Here is a 26,775-nt window from a genome sequence, read left to right as displayed (position 1 = left end):
TAAATTATATGTTTTGTTTTTTTCTAAATTAATTGTTTAATAAAATTTTGACGAAATATTTTGGGTGCGTATCTGTCGTTCAATAAACAATAAGGATTTGTTATATAAAAAGTTTTTCGGTTATTCAGTCATACTCCAGTTCTAAGGTTACAGTTTTATGTTTGTCGAGGAACTTATCAACTTTTTATTTGTCAAAAATTATCTTAAAATAGTTTTGATAACAACTACAATTTAAACAATAAATAGTTTTTTTTTTCTTTTAGTCAAACTTCAATACATATTTAAGTTAGCGTTTAACAATTTTTTTTTACTTTTACCCTATCTTATAATGCTTATATGCAAACGATTTGCTATTTTTATGCAAATACTTGCATGATTTTCAAGCTACCCGTTCATATGGAAAATAAAAGTACCATATGTAAAATGTTTGTGTTAATAAATTTATTCGTATTGTATCACATGATGTTATTAAGTTTAATAATATTAAGAAATAGAATTAATATTTTTGTATTTGGTTTTTTTATTTGTTATACATACCAATATATCTAAAAGTTACAATTAAGACAAAAGTTATATTGAGTTTATTACTTAACAATTGTTTCACGCTAAAGCGGTGATCTTATCTAGTTATTAATGTGTTTGTACAAACTTTTGAAGATCAATATGTTAGGCGTTTGATTCAGTAATTATTATTCATAAAAGTTTTTAATTTATACAAATTAAACAATTTGAACCTTATTTTATGTATTGGCTTAAAATTTAGAAATGCTAAAATAATAGTTTTCAATACAAGTTTTCATAACTAACTATATATAAAATAATTTTAGAAACAAAAGCATTCTTTGATAAAAACTAATTTTTGTTATGATAAAGTACTAAACAGAATGCTTTAAATTAAAAAAAAAATTACATTATGGCTTTTAACAGAAGATAAACAAGTCTGCATAACAAAACATGCATTAACGTTAACTAAAATTAATTTCTTATTCTGAAAGGCACTTTGTCATCCAATAAGATTGTATGTGTTTTGTGTAAAATACTTGTAACATAATGTATTTTATGCATAAAAAGTAAGAGGACATAAAAATAAGTTCAAAATGGTAACATTTCAAATATAAAATTAAAAACTCATAAATTTATGTTGTTAATACAAATATATTTACCTGGAAACGGGTCTAAATCGACAAAGACAAAACTGCAGGACAATAAAATTGCAAGAGGGGACAAAATTGCACGAAGACGATTTTGCACCAAGGGTCAATTTTGCACGAGTTACATTTTTGCACGGGAGTAAAAGAAAAAGTGAAAAATAAATAAATGAACAGAATTTAAAAGATAGTTTAATAAAAAAATAGCTACCGACCGAGATTAAGGGTAACAGTGATAGTAAAAATGAAAAAATTACTAATAAAAATTATTGTCAAAAAAAAATTTAAACAATTAAAAAAACAAAATAAATCTTACCGACCAAGGGTAAGGGTTAGGGGTAAAAACGAAAAAAAAAAAATAAAATAAATCAAAATTAATAAAAAAAAATAGAAAAAATTTGACCAGTGTAAAAATTTTTCTGTACAAAATTTTCTGCTCGTCAAAAGTCTCTTCGTGCAATTTTATGATCGTGCAATTTTATCCCCTTGTGCAAAACTGTCTTCTGTCATTTGGACGCTCGTGGAAATTTGACAGCTACCCTGTTATACTATAAAACTTTTTTTATACAAATAAGTGGAATAATAATTTCCAGCAAAATCAAAGAAAAACCAAAACTAAGTCAGTATATAAAATATTTCTCCAACATTCATTCTTAAGCTTGAGGGGTGGAATTAGAATCTAATCTATATTATCCAACATTTAGAAAATTTAATAGTTTTATAAATTTCAAGTATTTAAAGTAGTTTCTACTAAAGTAACTTCAGTATTGTATTTTTAGCTGAAAAGCAGCAATATTTTATATTTATATATATATATAAGTTTGTTTTTCTTAATCACGCTGTCTTTTTTATTTTTACTTTATAAACAACCTTTTAATGCAATTATCAGTTTCTTGCTTTCTAGAACAAAGGTATAGCTAGACAAGAATAACACTTGAGACTCTTAATAACTTCACATGTTTCTTTTGACCAAACACCCGCGTTAACATCGTACCAAAACACGGAAGTTCTATTATCTCGAAACACGCAAATTTTGTCCCCGACCAAAACGGCTTTCAGGAACCACTCGAGCGAGTCCAGCGGCAACTTCAAAGCAGCAAACTTTTCGCCGTCGAAAACCTGGAAGCATTCGCTGCCGACGGCAAACAACTTGCCCCTGACGGCCACGACGCTGTGCTCGCTCATACCGCGCACCATGCTCGCCGTCTGGCGCCACCTTCCTTCCGCGTGGTCGAACGATTCGACGCTGCACAGCTCCGCGTCGCCGAAAACTCCCCCCGACACCGTCGGTCTTCCTCGGAACACGCAGCAGGCCGCCGACCTCCTGGCTCGCCGCAACCCCTCCGCTTCCCGCCATCTTCCGCCGGTGAACTGATCGCAGCGGCTCGTTTCGAGCCCTTCTCCGTCGCATCCCCCCACGACGAAGATGGAGTCGATGAAGGCGCACGCGCAAAACTCCTGCCGGTCGTCGCACATTTCCAAGTTTTCGCCGCTCCACTCGTTTGTGGAAAGGTTGAACTTTTTGAATTGAACTTTCAAGTTGAGCTTGGCGTCCACGCCGCTGAAAAAGTACACTGCGCCTTTCAAAAACACCGTTTCGAACCTTCCCAGCGCCTCCTTCATCGGCCGGAGAGTTTTCGAAAGGTCGAAGTTGGTTCCGTGAATCTGATTCAGCTGATCGGTCAGTCTTCTGGTTTCGTAACTGAAACCTCCGCTGAGCAAAATGTCAAACTTGTTTTGACTGCAGTGTCTCGCAGTAGAAAAATCGCGTTCACCAGAGGCGTCTCTTGGAAACTTGTTCAGCATTTCTGCGCGCTCCACGCTTTCCAAGTACGACGGAGAAGCTTCCAAAACCTCTTTCAAAGCAAAGTCTGACAGCAAGGAAAGACGAGTTTTCAACAAAAGGCTGCGCGCGTGCTTTCTTCTTTCAGCGACGTTGCAGCCGATCCAGTCGCGCGCCGCTGTCCACACTTCCACCTCGGAAGTTATCTGCAAGCTCGAGCTGGCAAGAACTGATTTGATTGAGCCGAAACCGACTTGTTGAAAGTTGCTCGACCCGGCAACCATTGTGAAACAGCGTTCTATGTAGTTTAGCGTTGTTGTTGCTAAAACAGACAAGTTATAGATTTTAGCAAACTGGTAAAAGGTAGACACGTTGTTGACCTCTATCCCGCCTCCGGCCAGCTTTGTTATTCTGTTTTCTTCGTCTTCCATTAGTAAAAGCTTGTTCAATTTTACGGCCATAACATTATTGATTTCATCTTTTTCTACTAAACCTAAAATGATAAATAAAAATTTGTTAAAATATTAATAGTTTGGTTATAAAGATTTGGCTTTTAAAAATTCGCAAATAACTACAAGACACTAAATGATATGTCAAAAAAGTTTTTTGAACTACATTCTAAAGCATTTTATAGTTGTAAAAAAATTCTAGAATTTTAGTTGTGAACTAAACGTTCTTATTTTTGTTGAAATATAAGAAGTAAAGTTGTTATGTTTTATATAAAACTGATCACAATTTTATAATAATACTTCCATAAGTAGATCAAATAAGCTTTAAAAATTAACTTAGTTGAGAATATTTTCATTTTTCTTTAGTTATTAAATATCCTTAGATTACAAAACTAATTTTTATTTAACGTGACTAAATATTTTTTATGTTTGAAATATATTGAAAATACAACTTTTCATTTAAAATAATATATAATTAAAAAAAATTCTTTTTAAACTTTAAACTCATGCGTCTAAAAGATTCGGATTAAACGTAGTTTTCAAACAAAATAAATCAAAACAAAAAAATTATTTTTGTTTACGTGGGTAATAAAGTATGTATTTCAAGTAGAATTTATTAAAAAATTATCATTGAAAATATCCCTCAATACACTTAAAAACTAATCAGAAACACAAATATTTTTTTAAATAGAATATCTTGAGCTGCAAAAAAACAGCTAAAAATGTATTAAAATGAAAAGTCTGATGGTTTCTACCTTTATAAATTACTTCATTTTTAAGCTGTTACGACTTACTAGCACTCTTTGTAGGTTGCTTAAATTTTTGTAGAACGTAGTTTAAACTAATTAAAAAGAATGATTAGGTACTTAGTTTTAAAATTATTTTTTAAATGTCTTAAAAATTAACAGTTTATGTCGAAAAGTCTTCGTTTTATATTGTTTCTATTTAAATACTATGAAGCTAAGCTGTTATGTAATAACAGTGTAACAAATTAACTCTAATCTAAACGGAATATTTTAAAATAGTTTAACCTGTTATGGAAATGTTGTTCACAATTTTCATACTTTTCTTTTCAAAAACTTTCTTACTATTATTCTTGCATAGCTTTACGAAAATTGTGCTATTAGATCTTCCATCAGCTCTCTTGCAACTAAGCGAAATTTCTTTAGCTTCTACATATTTTTTTTCATTATAGTCAAGTTGACTCTTTGCTGGTACAACTTGACTTTGTTTAGTCAGATTATTTGACATTATAGCTACTTCAAGTCTAAAAAAGGGCGATAGAGTTAGAAAAAGTAAATAAGTTTGACTAAAAGGTCAAAAAAACAATTGTGTTTAAATAAACAAGCTTAAATATAAGTTGCTACTAAATCAACATTTGAAATTATAATTATTACTTTTTTTAAACTTACGTACATTGTTTTAATTAAATGAGTAAATTTTAATACGAACTAGTCACGTAATTTTGCATCAAAGCAAGATATAAAGTTGTTGGAAAAATAAATGAAGTAACAAAATATAACTTAACTTTAAAGTCTTTTATAGCGAAATGTACTAAATAGAATTTTTAAAATTTCTATATATAAATAAAAAAAATGTAATAAATAAAATAATAAATCAATAGTTAAAAAATAATAGTACTAAATAACAACTTATATTAAAAGAGTCTATCTCATTTTAATAAAGTGAGAGTATCATTACATATTTACGTTAAGTAAAGACAAGTGTTTGCAATTATTTTGTTGTTATCTTAAATAATTTTCTATAAAAATATACTTAAATTTTTCATCATTAAAATTATTACCCGCTTAGAAAAAAGCACATTTGACACCTACCCCTACTAAATATCCAGTGTTCTTAAAATTTTTCAATAAATGTAAACTAAATATTTAACTAGATTTAAACAATCTTTAATATTATTATTGTCTGTATAAGACAAAGATGTTAAACAAAAAACAAACGAAATAAAACTTGAGCATCTTTATATTTACGGTAAAACTTATACGGTTTTTAATAAAGTTCTTAAGTTTCTTCTTACTCGAGTCCTTATTAATACTCGTACAAATATATTTTTTACATCATCATTTAGTTTATAAAATCTATTTTTCGAACTGTTTTTTCTATTGGGTTAGTGTGGATGGTGCTATAGCCCATAGGAAAAGTGGTACATTTTGGCTTTTTTTTTAGTTTTTTAGAAAATATTTCGAAAAGAAAAATCAATGCTAAATATTTTAAAAAGTGTTCAGTAAAATAAAAACTGTGCATGGGCATAATGCAGATTAAATAGTTTTATGGCAAATTTTGAACAATTTTTTTTATTCAATATTTATTGCAACATAACAAAACATACTGAAAACATTTAAATGACTATATATAATTTGTTTTATGAGAAATTACATAAGGAATGTGCAGAATGTTATTATATATGAAAAAATATTAAGTAGAAACTGTCTGTTTATCGTCAGATTTTCTAAAATAAATGAGAAAAAAGCCGAAATGTACCAGTTTTTCTATGGGCTATGCAAATGTCGTCAAACTAATCAAATTCTGTTTACAACAAGCTGCAAAAAATAAAATCGGTGCACCCCAAGATCTAATTTTTATAAGCGCCGCTAGTGGTGGGACTACGTAAACACTTCTATTTGTGCAATTCTTCTTAAAATTCTTAACTCAGTTTGTATCTACATGCAAACCATTTAATAAATGAAGCTGAAACTTTTTATCTGAGCCGCTACTTAATTGACCTCTTTATTTGTTTACCTTTTTTTCAGAATGATATTTTACTTATATGGCTTTGTCTAACATACTTAATAATTGAACACTTCTCCGCAATTACCAAAAATTCCTAAATCAGTGTTCTTTAAATGTTTTATTAAAGATTGACTTCATACTTAATCTAACTATATGTTTTTTTATTGGCAATCTCACAAACTTCGTGCACCCCTAAATGAGTTTCATTTACCCTAAAAATTTGTGCACCAAAAAAAAGTTTTGTGTACACTAGTGTGCACCAGTGTACACCTTGACGACCACTTGGCTATAGCACCATTCATACTAATATATATTAAAAATAATAGTTTTGAAACTTGTAATGGATGATGTATAAAAATTTATGTACAAGTAAAATAAAGGATGCGAGTAAGCGTAAAAACTAAATAACTTTAGTATAAAATGTAAATATTATACCGTAAATAAAATGACGCTTGTATTATAATCAGCTAAACTTGTAAACAGATGTGTTTACTTATTGTTGCTGTCTTAACAGATTTTTTTTTGTTCCAAGATCTGCGTACTTAAAGCTTTTCATTTTATTTACTGAAATTTTGCACTCTTTGAAGTTCAGGATTGTGAAAGATTGCCACTTCTTTCTGTTAAACAAAATTTTTAAAAAATCTGTTGTCAACACAAACACATTCTAATTTTTTTTTTTCTAAATTTATCATAAATAACTTTATTTTAAGTTTGTAATTATAAATACTTTGTTTACAATTATTTAAGTAAAACAAAACTTTCTTTGGTGACCTTTTAAACTGTCCTGAATGCTTTTAAGCTAAAAAAATTAAAAGTTTTTAATTAAATAACAATCAAGTTTTTTTTTTCAAAATTTTTAATGAAAAAACAAAACACTTAAACTAAATCACTAAATCAAATTTAAATATATGACATAGTTGTCAATAACCTTGAAAAACCCGAAGTTTGAGAAAGTTTAAAAAAACTGTAATTTTAAACAAAAATCGCTAAGCACAGGGTTCCCACTTCCCTATAAAACCCTGTAAATTTGCAATATTCTAAAAAGCCTCTATAAATCACTACAAAAAATTGAAAAATATGTGAAAATCCCTAGAATTTAGTTCATTTGCCTGGGTGCACAAAACTAAATCAAATAGCTCATGAATGCACAGTTACAATTAAGTATTTTCAATAGATAAAAAAAAATTTAGAGGTTGAATTTTGTTACCAGGCGTATTTAATGTAAAACATTAAAAATTACTATCAGTAGTAACATTAAAAGTATATATAACTAAAAATTTTATAACTCACTAATCTTACTATGTGCATTCAAGCTACTTCTATGGAAATTTTGGTGCTTGTATATAGCCAATATCAGACAACACTGTAAATCATCATATATTCAATTTCATAATAAAAAGTAATGTCTGTCTCAGATTTATGAAACTTATAAAGTACAATTTTACCTCTAAATTAAATAGATTTTTACCTCAAGTATTTTCTTAAATTTCTATACTTTTTTTTTGTCAGCTACTAATTAAATTTATTACTAAATCTAAATTACTATTATACACATCAAAAAACTATAAGTTTAGAACTTATAATTTTGGTCAATTATGTGAGGTAAAAATCTAAAAATAAAAACAAAATTTGACTCAAAAAACCTTATAATATTTAAGATATTTTAAAGAAGAAAAACCTATCCAAACCCAAAATACACATACCTTAACATCAATTTTCAACTACTTATTTCCTAATGCTTTAAAACATTATGGACACGTATATGTTCCATAACCCATATTCTCCGTTTCTCAAAGTCCAAAATAGTATAATAAAATTAACATCAGGGCTTTAATTCTTTAAATGATAGAAGCATCTTTTTTATAAGTATTCATTAAGTACTGCAATTTAAAAAAAGATTTGCAATTTTGATTTTTAAACTAATTAATATTAAAGTAAAAGTTGTTTTACAACAGCTATTATAGAAAAATACCGTTTCACTGAGATTGTAGATTTTAAACCAGGTTTGGACCCAAATGACTGCTAGCAGAAACTATATTTAGATAATTATCATATACAAACAGTCTAATATGTTTACGATATAGGAAAAAATATTTAAGTTGTGGAATGTTTTTAGTTTAAATAGTCTTTTTTGTAGTAATATATTGGTAAGCAATATAACATTTTCAATTTAATAATAATTAATAAGTTAATACTAGTTATATAAAAAAATTATTTAATATCGAGTATTTGGATAACTTTAATTTTAAAAATATGAAAACATAAGTATTAGCCAAGCAAAACTAAACAGAGTTATAAAAAATATTTTTTTATAGATTTAAAATATAGTTTGACAAAGAAATGTTTTATTTTCATTGATTCTTACTCAATTAACTTGTTCGTATTTATCTTTAATTGTAAATATGTCTAACTACATAAAATAGTATTATTTTATGCTTACTAAGAATTTATCTAAAACTAAAAGCTAACCGCATATGAAAAATAGACTTACTAGAATTATTTTTTGTTTTTTTAATTTTAAGAAAGTTGAACAACGTGTTAAATAGTTTTATTTAAAAAATTATTAAAATTAAAGTAAATATTTAAGTATTTCTTTTTTGTCCGGTCCATATCTGATTTTGTTAGTTTAAAAGGGAAATAAAGAGTCAAATAAATACTGTTAAGCATGTTTCTTAAACTACATAAGTTTGCTCGAAAATCTTTGAAAAGTTGCTTTTTTTATAATTGAATAAATAACTGAGTATACTATAATACATAAGTTTGTTTGGCTTATAAATACATGTTACAATGAGATTTTTTCTAAAATAAGATTTCGGCTTTTTTTTTGTTTTTGCGGCGTCGTTAGTAAAGTTAAAATATACAAATAACTAAATAAATGAAACAGGTGAGTTTGCAAAAGACTTTTTGGTTATAAGTATTTCTTAGATCAGCGTTTACAATGTTTTAGTTTTCTTTGCAACTAAAACCGATATTTCTTCTTATATCAAATTTGATTTTCATAACATATATAAACTTAAAACTTTATCAAAAACATTTTGATTGACTATATTTTATAGTTTTTCAACATGTGTTACTTAGTTAAACATTGTATATAATTAACTTTAATTTTTTATCTTAACAGTAATTTTATAAGGTTTCAAAAAACTAAACCTTAAACAAGTATGATACTTAAACTTCTACAATCTGCAAAAATACTTTAGTGTGAAAGAAACTAACTATTTAAAAAACTCAAGTTTAATTTGACCAAGTTAGTTGTTATTTAGTTTTTAGATTTACATTTATTAAAACAATATTGTCTTACTTTTTTTTGATGGTTTTATTTACATTTAGATGTGTTTTATAAATAGAATACAACTATCACTGACAAAGTATACGAAAAAGAACGATTGAAGATTAAAAAACTTTTAACCTTTGAAACAATAAAAAAACTTTAGAATTTAAAAAAAATGTTTTATAAAGTTAAAATAACGTTAAATAATATAAAAAGAACTAAGTTTTTACTACAAAAATTAACACAAACTTTGTGTTCAATAAACGTTATGAGATATCATAAGTTTTTAAAATTAAAATAAAAAGATATTGTACAGTTTTTAAAGTAAAAAGTAAAGTTAATTTTTCTATTTTTAAAAAACATGTTATGTTTAAATTTAAGCAGAAACAGATTATGATTTCAAATTTTATAGTTATATTACATATAAACAATAAATGGTTGATAGAAATAAGAATTTTGATAAATTCTTTTTTTACATGAGATCCTTTTCATCGATTATTTATGAGTTGAGCAAATATTTAATGTTGCAATTTCAGTGAATTATGTGCCTCATCTAATTTACCTTTTGATTTACTGTTTAAAAAAAGGTCAAAACTGTAAAAACACATGTCTTTAATTGAATCTCGAATTGAATTTTAAATTACATTTTTTGAAAAACATCGAAAAGTTTACATTAATTTTACTAAAATAATTTTGTTTATACTACAAGCTAAAAACGTATTTAGCATAAAAATTTTATTAATTAAAACAGCTATTTCATGTTTGTTTAACACTTTAAATTAAAAGTTTGAACCAGTAATATTTTATGTTATTTTACACCGTTATTTGAATTTTTTTTATTTGGTGTGTTAATAATGGAATAGTTGTTAACTAAAGTTATATAAAACTATTAAATGTTTTTAGTATTAAACTCTTTGAACTATTAAATAAAAACAACACGAAATAAAAAACTGAAACTTTAATACATTGTTCAAAAAGTGTTTTATACCTCACGTCAGTTAGGTTCAGCTCATAAAAATAATTTTAACAAACTGTGTAAATACTTGTTTAATAGTAGGTGAATTTAACGACTCTTGAACGTAATTTTTATAATGAGCTTTTAATAGCATAAGTTGAAAAAATAGACAATTTAGAAAAATAAATGAACATTAAATTAAGTAGTTAAATCTTTATTTTTGTAAAAGCTAACGACTACAAACATCAAAAGTTTTGACATTTAGTAGGTGAAAACAGTTTAAAAAAATAAGATTTAAATTTACTCAGATTTATAAAAAACCGAAGTATGACACATAAAAATTTATTGAAGTTTTGAGAGAACTTTATAGCAGTTATATAAATTAATCTAAAAGGCTTAAAATTTTTATTAGGTTTGTTAATACAGTATAATGAAATAATTAGAACTAAATTAAAACCTTTTATAAACATAGAAAGATAAGATAATTAGATAATAATTTTCTTTAAACTTAAATATTCATAATAACTTTCAAGTTTTAGAACATGTGTTATAAGTTATTAGATTAAAAACTGTGTAAGCTTCAAAGTAAAACTTAAAACTATTGCATATTTTATACAAGTTTAAAAATTAAAATCATAAAAGTAACTCCTAGTTAAAAACTTAGCTGAAAACTTAGTAGTTTTTTAGCTGTAGAAGAAATAGCAATATAAATAAGTTCAAACACTGTATTTATAATGAAACGATGCTACATACTTACAAAATATTTCCAGGTCAACATCGACCAAACATTTTTATTAACATAACCTGAAAACCATAAATTAAAAGTATATTGAACTTTATTTAAACTTATGAGCTTCGATATTAATAAAGTTCAACTTAGGTCAAATTTAGTGTAACTCTTAAACTTTTATGATAATACATATAAAAAGTATCTATAACTTTATTTTAACTGTTAAACTTTTATTTTAGCACACATTAAAATTTGGTTAAACTAATTTTAAATTTTAAAACTTTTAAACCAACAAAATTAAAGTAGGTCAGATTTAGTTTAAACTTTTAAACTTTTATTTTAATAAAATTAAATGTTATAAAGCTGTATTCAACTTTTAAATTTAAATATTATATTGAGCTACTTTGTGTTTTATGAGATATAATAATTGTCTAAAGAAAATGAGTTTTGACGAGTTCAGTTATACTTATTTTTTCTTTTCACAATGTTGATACCTTTAAATCTAAACTATACTTTAAGAAATTTGTTGTTTTTCAAAGTAAGTTGATTATACCTAATATCTTTCTTTTTTCAATAAATTATTTATTCAAAATTATAAAGCTGAGCTAATATAATTTTATACACGGTAATAAGTGTTTAATAAATTGATAAATTTAAGTTAACGAACAAGTAATAAATATGTTTAACAACAAATGTTATATCTATTGAATTGATTTTTTTTTTGCTGAAACATTAAAATCTGTATTTGTAAAGTAATAAAACACAACCATAATTGTTTTGATAATATTTGGTTTCTTTTTTATTTGATAAAAATTGTTGCATACTTTATGTATAGACTTGTTCATTGTATAAATTATGCAAAATAGACACTAGTTAACAGTAGAATTAGTGCGGGCTTGGTTTATCAAGCCTCTCAGAAGTTCATATTAGAAATAATTAAGCTGATGTTGTAAAATCTATAAATTGAGCATACAAATGAATTGAAGTTTCTAATATTCACTTTTTGGATTTATAAACCAACACTATAAAACATTTAGTTTGGTGACTAGTCATTAAATATTAGTAAGTAAAGTTAGTAGAAAATAATAGAAAATTAACTTGAACTTACTAAAAATGTTTAAATTGACAAAAACTCTATCGAAAACTTGATAAAATAAGCTACTTATGCCTGTTTTTAAGTAAAACTTTAGCCTTAGATACAAAATGTTTTATAAAAACTTTATTTGAATTTTTAATTTTTTTTAATTTAATGTATCAACTAAACGTTTATAAAAAAAAATGACTTAATAACCGAAAAGTTAGCGTGCACTAGTACCTAAGAGTATTCATTTTGACGTTGAATAAACAATAACTATAATGTTGTTGTAAATTATTTTTTTTGGTCTATTAAATTATTTATTTCAGTTTATTATGATTTATTCTTACCTAAGCTATAAAAAATGCAGGCCGTCTATATTTATTTTAGTTAAACATTTTTAAAACAATAATGAATTATTTCAATGACAAAAACACATTATTTATACAATTTATATTTATTAATAGAGCGAGTTTACAATGTTAGCTAAATTCACTTATAAACTGATCATTAACATTAACCTTAATTTAATAGTATAAAAACAATATAAGTTATATATAATAAAAACGTCAAATTCGAAAACCACAAAACTTATGTTTTTATGTAACAAACTATTTTTTGATTGAGACCTCGATCACATCATTGTTTTTGACTTTCATAGACATTAAAGACTCCATGTTTCTACCATCTTCAATTTGGTTTTTTTGTTTGTGACCCTTAATTTTTAGTGAAACTTGTTTTGAGATAACTGTTAGACAAATATGAAATTAAAGTTTTTTACTTTATTTATTTCTCTTAATGTTAATGAAAGCAAAAACTTTAAAAAAAAAAAACTGTAACACAGAAATTACTTGAGTCTTTTTAAATACTCATACTGGACAAACTATTAACTTGAATAAAAGAAAACTTTAAACTATTAACTCTAAATAAACTATAATTGCATAAAATAAAATAAAAAATTTAATAGTTTCGACACTACAATAAATAAAAAGTCTTGAGCTATAAACATGAAAACCTTATGTACTATAATTACTAAATAAATTGAAGACTTTAACTAAGGTGTTGTACATAAAACTAATAGGTTTTTAAACACAACCAGCTTAAAATGAATAAGTAAACTAAATAACTTACATACTACCATACACAAAGGGATTTATTGTGTATTTATTTAGTATTCTATTCTAATTCTAAATGAGTTTTCAAACCAGTATAATTTACAATTTCTAGTTTATTTGTTTTCTTTTTACTTTAAAGTATCTTTCATATTTTGTTTAACTTTTATTTTTCATATTTAAATTGTGATTGAAAATGCCTTAAAGGGTGAAACTTAGATTTGCAATTAGAAATCTTAAAGAATTATTCTTGCATATTTATTTCCTTATTTTTAAGTAAGTGAAGAACTATTTTTGCTTAATTTAGAACCTTAAATATTAATGTTTATTTTAACTGATAAACTTCTAAAATAGTTATAGGTATATGTATTTTTATTAACACATAATTTTAAAATTACTTATGAAAATTAAAAAAAATCTTTAATTTAAATATTTCTGTTAAATATAAAAAAGAAAAAGTACTTGTTTCAGTTAGATTTAAACTTATTATTCTAAATAAATAGTTCAGTAATATACCATCACAACTAAAATAAAATTGTAAAACTAGCAATAAAACTTACAAAATTGATTCTTAATTAGCTTCTTAAGCTCACACACTTTTAATGTGTTCCAGACTGTTATAAAAATTACGCTCTTGTCAAATTTGATCTCCAGCTTAATTTGCTTCTTCATTTTTAGACAATCTTTCAAAGTGAGCGAATTGGAATATAAAAAAACACATTTATACATTTTAACTGATTGCTTTTATACAATATGTATCAATACAAATCACTAATTAATTGTTATTTAGAAAAAGTATTATACTAATGCAAGTTTTATATAGAATGCTTTTTAAATAGTTTGATATGTACTATTTGAAAATGTTTTTTGTTTTTATAGTTTGTAATAAATTAAAAAAATTTTATTAACGACTCTTTTAATAAAATTAAAACAAATATCAAACTTAATACTTACTTTTGTTTTTCTAGTGTTACTTACAAAAATGGTTAAAAATATTCAGCTTAGTAAAATATAGACGGCCTGCATTTTTATAGCTTAGGTTAGTATAGATTATTATAAACTTAAATATATAATCAAATGAACCATAAAACCAGTTTACAAGTACACTATAGTTATTATTTATTGAACGTCAAATAAAAAGGTCAAAATATATAGTCCTAGCAACTAGTGCACGACGAACTTTTCGGTTATTGAGTCGCACACCTCTAAGATACCTTTTAACGTTTTGTCCAGGATAAAACAAGGAACATTAAACAAAGTACAATAGACAAAAAAAGAAGTAACTATATAAATGTTTAGTTGATACATTTAGTTAAAAAAATATAAAAGTTCATTATAATTTCAGTAAAACGTTTTTAAAATACAGATTTTGTTTAGCTGTTGCATCTAATAATATTGTCTACTTTTCTAGATATCGGTAATTATAAAGATATTTTAAAGCATTTCACTGTGCCTGTTTCAAAACATTGATCATAAGTTGCTAAACTCTACTTTATAGGTTTTCTTTGATCACTGAATTTTTTTTAAAGCTTTTTGTGTTATTGTTCCATTTAGCTAAAGATGTTTATATATGTTTAGTTTTAATAAATTTTTAAGGAGTATAAAATACCAATACACACCTATCACAAACACCAAAACTAAATAGAACTTAAACAGATTGGAAACTCTTTTATGTTTATATATAGTCGCACATTTTTTTTACATACTTGTATAACTTTGTTATTATATTTGTTTAAAATTTCCTAAAATCGACTAGCCTTGTTTAAATAGTAAAGGGTTAGAACAGCAAAAAGATATAAAGAAATATATAATACTTTATAGTATTTATTCATTTTAGAAGTCTTTGTACTGGTTTTCTTAAGCTTATAGATAATATTTGTTTAAACATTTTAAAACCTAGTTTAAAAAAATGTTTTTAAATATTTTAATTTTCTAGGTAAATGAATCGTTTCATCTCGATTGTAGATAAAATCAGGGAAAGATGTGTTAGTATTTGCCTAGCTATAACTGTAGATTCATGTTAATAGTTTTATTCACTGTTTTGATATATTTTAGACTTCATCATTGTTGTAACATGTTCGATTATAAAACTTTAGCAAGAAAGTCATTTATTTTTCATTTTGTACTAAACTTAAAAAAAAAGAATTTTTTGATTAGGTTTACTTTAATTAAATATAGCTTTAAAGTGAATAACATAAAAATTTTCTATGAAGGATGCACAACAATTTAAATTTAGACTACTCAAATTCCAACTAAAAATCTTTTAATAATACTAAAAAATGTAACAATACGTGTTATTAACTTTTTTAACTAATAGTTGTTTGAAAAATATATTAATATGTACTTTTTAAAATAAATTAAATATTAAACTATCAAGTAAATCATTATTATTTTAGGTTTTAAGCACTTTTAGCCCAATTAAAACAATAAAAATTGTTTTTAAATTGATTTTAAAGTATACAAACATAATCAGTCAATAAATAATATAGCTAATACAATAACAAAAATTTGAGTAAGTGAAGCTACTAGTTTATAGATTTTACTAAAACTTTAATCACTAAACCTATTCCTTTAATGTTCAAAAAAAATAGTTTAATTTTTTATTAAATACCTTACTTCTAAAAGTAAAAGCTTTATATTAGCCTTATTTCGATATGAGTTTTCAATGCGAAAAACAAACACAGTCTTTTTTTGATCATTTTTATTCGTAAAATTTCCGTTATTGAAAGCTTTTCTTTAACTTTGTTTAGCTGTGAAAAAAGTTTAAAAAAGCCTAACAAGTTTATGAATATACTAAGTAAAATACATTAGATGCCAAGTATTTGAAAAATTTGTATGTACAAAGGATAAGTCCTTATAACTTTGGTCGCTAATTTCTATTGTTATTATATTTAAATCTTGCTTTTTTTTTTTAGTTAACTTTTATTTCAAATAATTTTTTTTACGCCGTATATTCTATATTCTTAATTTTACATAACTTTGTTTTAATGTTATTTTGATTTATGATACTTTCAATTTGCTTGTTCTAACCTTTTTTTTTTGTATTTATTTAATAACTGGAGAACTATTATTGTTTACTGTAGGAGTGAAACAATGTTCTTTTTAAAAACTAATTTATGAAAGTTCAGTCTTAATATTTTTATAAAAGCTTTAACTTTTAACGGTAATTTAAACTGTTTATATAACAAAGTCGACACTTAGTTTACAAAATTAAGAAAAAAAAACTAACTTTTACCAAAAAATGTTTCTATTTTTATTTATAAATGCCATAAACTAAGGTCGAATTACCAATTTTAGGTTTTTGAAAAAAGTTAATTTATAATTTTAAAAATATGTTGCTGTATAAACATGCATTAATACTACTAATTCAAAATCTTTAGTAAAAATTATTTATAATTTAAATACAATAATATCTGACGAAATGTTAAGTACATACGTAAATAATTTAATTTTTTTAGTCCTTACATAATAAAAATAAAATATTTTTCTTCTTAAATGTTAGTCTACAACTGTTAAACTATCTTTTTTATCCAACTTAAATATATTCCACCTTAATAAAACATTTTAAATTTTATTTACACTGTAATTTTTAAGGCTAAAATCTACGAACAAAACAAAAAGTTGTCAATTTTCCATTTAAGTTTATTAATACATTCTTGAAGTACAGACTTTTTTATAGTTTCAAAATTAACAACTTAAACTAATTTCTTTGTATAGTACTAAATTATTTATTGTTTAATAAAATTTTGACGAAATATTTTGGGTGCGTATCTGTCGTTCAATAAACAATAAGGATTTGTTATATAAAAAGTTTTTCGGTTATCCAGTCATACTCCAGTTCTAAGGTTACAGTTTTATGTTTGTCGAAGACCTTATCAACTTTTTATTTGTCTTAAATTATCTTAAAATAGTTTCGATAACAACTACAATTTAAACAATAAATAGTTTTTTCTTAGTCAAACTACAATACATATTTAAGTTAGCGTTTAACAAATATCTTTTTTCACTTTTGCCTTGTCTTATAATGCTTATATGCAAACGATTTGCTATTTTTATGCAAATACTTGCATGATTTTCAAGCTACCCGTTCATATGGAAAATAAAAGTACCATATATGAAATGCTTGTGTTAACAAATTTATTCGTATTGTATCACATGATGTTATCAAGTTTAATAATATTAAGAAGTAGAATTAAAAGTTATGTATTTGTTTTTTTTATTTGTTAAAAATACCAATATATCTAAAAGTTACAATTAAGACAAAAGTTATATTGAGTTTATTACTTAACAATTGTTTCACGCTAAAGCGGTGATCTTATCTAGTTAATAATGTGTTTGTACAAACTTTTGAAGATCAATATGTTAGGCGTTTGATTCAGTAATTATTATTCATAAAAGTTTTTAATTTATACAAATTAAACAATTTGAACCTTATTTTATGTATTGGCTTAAAATTTAGAAATGCTAAAATAATAGTTTTCAATACAAGTTTTCATAACTAACTATATATAAAATAATTTTAGAAACAAAAGCATTCTTTGATAAAAACTAATTTTTGTTATGATAAAGTACTAAACAGAATGCTTTAAATTAAAAAAAAAATTACATTATGGCTTTTAACAGAAGATAAACAAGTCTGCATAACAAAACATGCATTAACGTTAACTAAAATTAATTTCTTATTCTGAAAGGCACTTTGTCATCCAATAAGATTGTATGTGTTTTGTGTAAAATACTTGTAACATAATGTATTTTATGCATAAAAAGTAAGAGGACATAAAAATAAGTTCAAAATGGTAACATTTCAAATATAAAATTAAAAACTCATAAATTTATGTTGTTAATACAAATATATTTACCTGGAAACGGGTCTAAATCGACAAAGACAAAACTGCAGGACAATAAAATTGCAAGAGGGGACAAAATTGCACGAAGACGATTTTGCACCAAGGGTCAATTTTGCACGAGTTACATTTTTGCACGGGAGTAAAAGAAAAACAGAAAAATAAATAAATGAACAGAATTTAAAAGATAGTTTAATAAAAAAATAGCTACCGACCGAGATTAAGGGTAACAGTGATAGTAAAAATGAAAAAATTACTAATAAAAATTATTGTCAAAAAAAAATTTAAACAATTAAAAAAACAAAATAAATCTTACCGACCAAGGGTAAGGGTTAGGGGTAAAAACGAAAAAAAAAAAATAAAATAAATCAAAATTAATAAAAAAAAATAGAAAAAATTTGACCAGTGTAAAAATTTTTCTGTACAAAATTTTCTGCTCGTCAAAAGTCTCTTCGTGCAATTTTATGATCGTGCAATTTTATCCCCTTGTGCAAAACTGTCTTCTGTCATTTGGACGCTCGTGGAAATTTGACAGCTACCCTGTTATACTATAAAACTTTTTTTTTACAAATAAGTGGAATAATAATTTCCAGCAAAATCAAAGAAAAACCAAAACTAAGTCAGTATATAAAATATTTCTCCAACATTCATTCTTAAGCTTGAGGGGTGGAATTAGAATCTAATCTATATTATCCAACATTTAGAAAATTTAATAGTTTTATAAATTTCTTTCAAACTATATAAATGAGACTCAATTTTTTTAGAACAAGATATATTTCATGCTTCTTTCATCAGTTGAATACTAAGCAATAAAAATAAAGTTTGAAATTTAACTTATATAGTGGAAATGCAATCAACGTAATTAATAATAATAAAGCAAAGAGTAATTAACAATACATAAGTACTTATAATTACAATGCAACTAAAAAAAATAATAATAAAACAGAGCAAAGCAACAACTTATAAAACAATTTAAGAAAACAACGAAACAGTATAATCAAAATCTTTATGTTTACATAACTTAGGTTTTCTTAATAAAATACAAATAGCCTCAAGTTTAATTAAATCCGAAATGTGAAAACATTTGTTAACAATTTTAAATCTTTTTAAATTATAATTACTAGCACAATCAAGGTTATTTACTAAGTGTTCAGAAATAGCAGATCTTTTTGAAGCATTTATTACTCTAATAGATTTAATTTTCTCATTACTCTTACAAAATTCGTCAATACTTTTTGGAATATGTTCTTTTATTCTTTTGCCAAATTGTCTTGAGGTCATTCCGACATAACTGGCTTCACAGAAGCAGTTAAACTGGTAAACTACCATACTTTGTTTAAATTCTGCTATCGGATCTTTTCCTCCAGGTCTGAACATTGGTTTCGATATAAAAATAACAATTGGCTTAGCTGAATGATACGTCCTACTTACTAATTTACAAATCTCTCTTTCTAACACTCCTGAGTTCTTATTGACATAAGGCAATACTAAAGGAATCAAGCATTTCTCAGGCCCTACTGGCTTTATTTTGTTCAAACTATTAAGATGTAAATTTATAGTTTTATTAACAAGTTCTTGTGGATAACCATTTTGATTTAATATCAATTTTATCTGTTTTATTTCATCATCAATTAATTCTCTTGAACAGATCTTATGTGCTCGATGGCAAAGTGTTCTTATTAAATTTGTTTTTCTCTTCATGCTACAGAATGAATGGAAGCTTAAGTAGTTACCAGTAAAAGTTTTCTTTCTAAAAACGGTTGTCAAAAATTGATTCTTGTTTCGTTTTACTAAAACATCAAGAAAAGCTAGTTCATCATTGTTTTCCTTTTCTGAAGTAAATTTTATTGAAGAATGTGCTTTGTTCAACACATCAAAAAGTTCATCTATGTCTTTCTCGTCTTTTCCAAGTACAAAACAATCGTCGACATATCTATAATATGTTACTTTGTATTTAGAGACCACCTTTCTTTCTATAAAGCCCATAAATATGTTTGCCAAAGTTGGCCCTAACGGGGAGCCCATTGCTATTCCATCATGTTGGGAATACATTTGTGAATTAAATGTATTGTACTTGGAAAAGACGAGAAAGACATAGATGAACTTTTTGATGTGTTGAACAAAGCACATTCTTCAATAAAATTTACTTCAGAAAAGGAAAACAATGATGAACTAGCTTTTCTTGATGTTTTAGTAAAACGAAACAAGAATCAATTTATATAGTTTGAAAGAAATTATTCTAATGTCAAATAAAGTTTTATAAATTTCAAGTATTTAAAGTAGTTTCTACTAAAGTAACTTCAGTATTGTATTTTTAGCTGAAAAGCAGCAATATTTTAAATATATATATATATATAAGTTTGTTTTTCTTAATCACGCTGTCTTTTTTATTTTTACTTTATAAACAACCTTTTAATGCAATTATCAGTTTCTTGCTTTCTAGAACAAAGGTATAGCTAGACAAGAATAACACTTGAGACTCTTAATAACTTGACATGTTTCTTTTGACCAAACACCCCCATTAACATCGTACCAAAACACGGAAGTTCTATTATCTCGAAACACGCAAATTTTGTCCCCGACCAAAACGGCTTTCAGGAACCACTCGAAGGAGTCCAGCGGCAACTTCAAAACAGCAAACTTTTCGCCGTCGAAAACCTGGAAGCATTCGCTGCCGACGGCAAACAACTTGCCCCTGACGGCCACGACGCTGTGCTCGCTCATACCGCGCACCATGCTCGCCGTCTGGCGCCACCTTCCTTCCGCGTGGTCGAACGATTCGACGCTGCACAGCTCCGCGTCGCCGAAAACTCCCCCCGACACCGTCGGTCTTCCTCGGAACACGCAGCAAGCCGCCGACCTCCTGGCTCGCCGCAACCCCTCCGCTTCCCGCCATCTTCCGCCGGTGAACTGATCGCAGCGGCTCGTTTCGCGCCCTTCCCCGTCGCATCCCCCCACGACGAAGATGGAGTCGATGAAGGCGCACGCGCAAAACTCCTGCCGGTCGTCGCACATTTCCAAGTTTTCGCCGCTCCACTCGTTTGTGGAAAGGTTGAACTTTTTGAATTGAACTTTCAAGTTGAGTTTGGCGTCCACGCCGCTGAAAAAGTACACTGCGCCTTTCAAAAACACCGTTTCGAACCTTCCCAGCGCCTCCTTCATCGGCCGGAGAGTTTTCGAAAGGTTGAAGTTGGTTCCGTGAATCTGATTCAGCTGATCGGTCAGCCTTCTGGTTTCGTAACTGAAACCTCCGCTGAGCAAAATGTCAAACTTGTTTTGACTGCAGTGTCTCGCAGTAGAAAAATCGCGTCCACCAGAGGCGTCTCTTGGAAACTTGTTCAGCATTTCTGCGCGCTCCACGCTTTCCAAGTACGACGGAGAAGCTTCCAAAACCTCTTTCAAAGCAAAGTCTGACAGCAAGGAAAGACGAGTTTTCAACAAAAGGCTGCGCGCGTGTTTTCTTCTTTCAGCGACGTTGCAGCCGATCCAGTCGCGCGCCGCTGTCCACACTTCCACCTCGGAAGTTATCTGCAAGCTCGAGCTGGCAAGAACTGATTTGATTGAGCCGAAACCGACTTGTTGAAAGTTGCTCGACCCGGCAACCATTGTGAAACAGCGTTCTATGTAGTTTAGCGTTGTTGTTGCTAAAACAGACAAGTTATAGATTTTAGCAAACTGGTAAAAGGTAGACACGTTGTTGACCTCTATCCCGCCTCCGGCCAGCTTTGTTATTCTGTTTTCTTCGTCTTCCATTAGTAAAAGCTTGTTCAATTTTACGGCCATAACATTATTGATTTCATCTTTTTCTACTAAACCTAAAATGATAAATAAAAATTTGTTAAAATATTAATAGTTTGGTTATAAAGATTTGGCTTTTAAAAATTCGCAAATAACTACAAGACACTAAATGATATGTCAAAAAAGTTTTTTGAACTACATTCTAAAGCATTTTACAGTTGTAAAAAAATTCTAGAATTTTAGTTGTGAACTAAACGTTCTTATTTTTGTTGAAATATAAGAAGTAAAGTTGTTATGTTTTATATAAAACTGATCACAATTTTATAATAATACTTCCATAAGTAGATCAAATAAGCTTTAAAAATTAACTTAGTTGAGAATATTTTCATTTTTCTTTAGTTATTAAATATCCTTAGATTACAAAACTAATTTTTATTTAACGTGACTAAATATTTTTTATGTTTGAAATATATTGAAAATACAACTTTTCATTCAAAATAATATAAAATTAAAAAAATTCTTTTTAAACTTTAAACTCATGCGTCTAAAAGATTCGGATTAAACGTAGTTTTCAAACAAATAAATCAAAACAAAAAAATTATTTTTGTTTACGTGGGTAACAAAGTATGTATTTCAAGTAGAATTTATTAAAAAATTATCATTGAAAATATCCCTCAATACACTTAAAAACTAATCAGAAACACAAATATTTTTTTAAATAGAATATCTTGAGCTGCAAAAAAACAGCTAAAAATGTATTAAAATGAAAAGTATGATGGTTTCTATCTTTATAAATTACTTCATTTTTAAGCTGTTACGACTTACTAGCACTCTTTGTAGGTTGCTTAAATTTTTGTAGAACGTAGTTTAAACTAATTAAAAAGAATGATTAGGTACTTAGTTTTAAAATTATTTTTTAAATGTCTTAAAAATTAACAGTTTATGTCGAAAAGTCTTCGTTTTATATTGTTTCTATTTAAATACTATGAAGCTAAGCTGTTATGTAATAACAGTGTAACAAATTAACTCTAATCTAAACAGAATATTTTAAAATAGTTTAACCTGTTATGGAAATGTTGTTCACAATTTTCATACTTTTCTTTTCAAAAACTTTCTTACTATTATTCTTACATAGCTTTACGAAAATTGTGCTGTTAGATCTTCCATCAGCAATCTTGCAATTAAGCGAAATTTCTTTAGCTTCTACATATTTTTTTTCATTAAAGTCAAGTTGACTCTTTGCTGGTACAACTTGACTTTGTTTAGTCAGATTATTTGACATTAAAGCTACTTCAAGTCTAAAAAAGGGCGATAGAGTTAGAAAAAGTAAATAAGTTTGACTAAAAGGTCAAAAAAACAATTGTGTTTAAATAAACAAGCTTAAATATAAATGGCTACTAAATTAACATTTGAAATTATAATTATTACTTTTTTTAAACTTACGTACATTGTTTTAACTGAATGAGTTAATTTTAATACGAACTAGTCACGTAATTTTGCATCAAAGCAAGATAAAAAGTTGTTGGAAAAATAAATGAAGTAACAAAATATAACTTAACTTTAAAGTCTTTTATAGCGAAATGTACTAAATAGAATTTTTAAAATTTCTATATATAAATAAAAAAAATGTAATAAATAAAATAATAAATCAATAGTTAAAAAATAATAGTACTAAATAACAACTTATATTAAAAGAGTCTATCTCATTTTAATAAAGTGAGAGTATCATTACATATTTACGTTAAGTAAAGACAAGTGTTTGCAATTATTTTGTTGTTATCTTAAATAATTTTCTATAAAAATATACTTAAATTTTTCGTCATTAAAATTATTACCCGCTTAGAAAAAAGCACATTTGACACCTACCCCTACTAAATATCCAGTGTTCTTAAAATTTTTCAATAAATGTAAACTAAATATTTAACTAGATTTAAACAGTCTTAAAAATTATTATTGTCTGTATAAGACAAAGATGTTAAACAAAAAACAAACGAAATAAAACATGAGCATCTTTATATTTACGGTAAAACTTATACGGTTTTTAATAAAGTTCTTAAGTTTCTTCTTACTCGAGTCCTTATTAATACTCGTAAAAAAATATTTTATACATCATCATTTAGCTTATAAAATCTATTTTTCGAACTGTTTTTTCTATTGGGTTAGTGTGGATGGTGCTATAGCCCATAGGAAAAGTGGTACATTTTGGCTTTTTTTTTTGTTTTTTAGAAAATATTTCGAAAAGAAAAATCAATGCTAAATATTTAAAAAGTATTCAGTAAAATAAAAACTGTGCATGGGCATAATGCAGATTAAATAGTTTTATGGCAAATTTTGAACAATTTTTTTTATTCAATATTTATTGCAACATAACAAAACATACTGAAAACATTTAAATGACTATATATAATTTGTTTTATGAGAAATTACATAAGGAATGTGCAGAATGTTATTATATATGAAAAAATATTAAGTAGAAACTGTCTGTTTATCGTCAGATTTTCTAAAATAAATGAGAAAAAAGCCGAAATGTACCAGTTTTTCTATGGGCTATGCAAATGTCGTCAAGCTAATCAAATTCTGTGTACAACAAGATGCAAAAAATAAAATCGGTGCACCCCAAGGTCTAATTTTTATAAGCACCGCTAGTGGTGGGACTACGTAAACACTTCTATTTGTGCAATTCTTCTTAAAATTCTTAACTCAGTTTGTATCTACATGCAAACCATTTAATAAATGAAGCTGAAACTTTTTATCTGAGCCGCTACTTAATTGACCTCTTTATTTGTTTACCTTTTTTTCAGAATGATATTTTACTTATATGGCTTTGTCTAACATACTTAATAATTGAACACTTCTCCGCAATTACCAAAAATTCCTAAATCAGTGTTCTTTAAATGTTTTATTAAAGATTGACTACATACTTAATCTAACTATATGTTTTTTTATTGGCAATCTCACAAACTTCGTGCACCCCTAAATGAGTTTCATTTACCCTAAAAATTTTTGCACCAAAAAAAAGTTTTGTGTACACTAGTGTGCACCAGTGTATACCTTGACGACCACTGGGCTATAGCACCATTCATACTAATATATATAAAAAAAATAGTTTTGAAAATTGTAATGGATGATGTACAAAAATTTATGTACAAGTAAAATAAAGGATGCGAGTAAGCGTAAAAACTAAATAACTTTAGTATAAAATGTAAATATTATACCGTAAATAAAATGACGCTTGTATTATAATCAGCTAAACTTGTAAACAGATGTGTTTACTTATTGTTGCTGTCTTAACAGATTTTTTTTGTTCCAAGATCTGCGTACTTAAAGCTTTTCATTTTATTTACTGAAATTTTGCACTCTTTGAAGTTCAGGATTGTAAAAGATTGCCACTTCTTTCTGTTAAACAAAATTTTTTAAAAATCTGTTGTCAACACAAACACATTCTAATTTTTTTTTTCTAAATTTATCATAAATAACTTTATTTTAAGTTTGTAATTATAAATACTTTGTTTACAATTATTTAAGTAAAACAAAACTTTCTTTGGTGACCTTTTAAACTGTCCTGAATGCTTTTAAGCTAAAAAAATTAAAAGTTTTTTATAATTAAATAACAATCAAGTTTTTTTTTTCAAAATTTTTAATGAAAAAACAAAACACTTAAACTAAATCACTAAATCAAATTTAAATATATGACATAGTTGTCAATAACCTAGAAAAACTTGAATTTTGAGAAAGTTTAAAAAAAAGTAATTTTAAACAAAAATCGCTAAGCACAGGGTTCCCACTTCCCTATAAACCCTGTAAAATTGCAACATTCTGAAAAACCCCTATAAATCACTACAAAAAATTGAAAAATATGTGAAAATCCCTAGAATTTAGTTCATTTGCCTGGGTGCACAAAACTAAAAGCAAATAGCTCACGAATGCACAGTACAACTTAAGTATTATCAATAGATAAAAAAAAATTTAGAGGTTGAACTTTGTTACCAGGCGTATTTAATGTAAAACATTAAAAATTACTATCAGTAGTAACATTAAAAGTATATATAACTAAAAATTTTATAACTCACTAATCTTACTATGTGCTGCATTCAAGCTACTTCTATGGACATTTTGGTGCTTGTATATAGCCAATATCAGACAACACTGTAAATCATCATATATTCAATTTCATAATAAAAAGTAATGTCTGTCTCAGATTTATGAAACTTATAAAGTACAATTTTACCTCTAAATTAAATAGATTTTTACCTCAAGTATTTTCTTAAATTTCTATACTTTTTTTTTGTCAGCTACTAATTAAATTAATTACTAAATCTAAATTACTATTATACACATCAAAAAACTATAAGTTTAGAACTTGTAATTTTGGTCAATTATGTGAGGTAAAAATCTAAAAATAAAATCAAAATTTGACTCAAAAAACCTTATAATATTTAAGGTATTTTAAAGAAGAAAAACCTATCCAAACCCAAAATACACATACCTTAACATCAATTTTCAACTACTTATTTCCTAATGCTTTAAAACATTATGGACACGTATATGTTCCATAACCCATATTCTCCGTTTCTCAAAGTCCAAAATAGTATAATAAAATTAACATCAGGGCTTTAATTCTTTAAATGATAGAAGCATCTTTTTTATAAGTATTCATTAAGTACTGCAATTTAAAAAAAGATTTGCAATTTTGATTTTTAAACTAATTAATATTAAAGTAAAAGTTGTTTTACAACAGCTATTATAGAAAAATACCGTTTCACTGAGATTGTAGATTTTAAACCAGGTTTGGACCCAAATGACTGCTAGCAGAAACTATATTTAGATAATTATCATATACAAACAGTCTAATATGTTTACGATCTAGGAAAAAAATATTTAAATTGTGGAATGTCTTTAGTTTAAATAGTCTTTTTTGT

At 26.3% G+C, this 26,775-nt stretch overlaps 2 protein-coding genes across 2 annotated transcripts; both read right to left on the bottom strand.

Annotated features, from left to right (window-relative positions):
* Window positions 1-2,048: 2,048 nt before the first annotated feature.
* On the bottom strand, window positions 2,049-3,392 carry LOC145834824 (kelch-like protein 35). Its single transcript, XM_082942337.1, has one exon. It carries the CDS (start codon window positions 3,390-3,392, stop codon window positions 2,049-2,051), a length of 1,344 nt encoding a protein of 447 aa, XP_082798463.1.
* A 17,165-nt stretch (window positions 3,393-20,557) lies between these two features.
* On the bottom strand, window positions 20,558-21,901 carry LOC145834812 (kelch-like protein 35). Its single transcript, XM_082942327.1, has one exon. It carries the CDS (start codon window positions 21,899-21,901, stop codon window positions 20,558-20,560), a length of 1,344 nt encoding a protein of 447 aa, XP_082798453.1.
* Between the last annotated feature and the right edge of the window lie 4,874 nt (window positions 21,902-26,775).

The sequence above is a fragment of the Thalia democratica genome, chromosome 1 (genome assembly GCF_965202585.1).
Source record: "Thalia democratica chromosome 1, ktThaDemo2.hap1.1, whole genome shotgun sequence".
Lineage (NCBI taxonomy): Eukaryota > Metazoa > Chordata > Thaliacea > Salpida > Salpidae > Thalia > Thalia democratica.
Note: the sequence above shows the minus strand (reverse complement) of the source record. Positions and strands in the feature narration are given on the sequence as shown.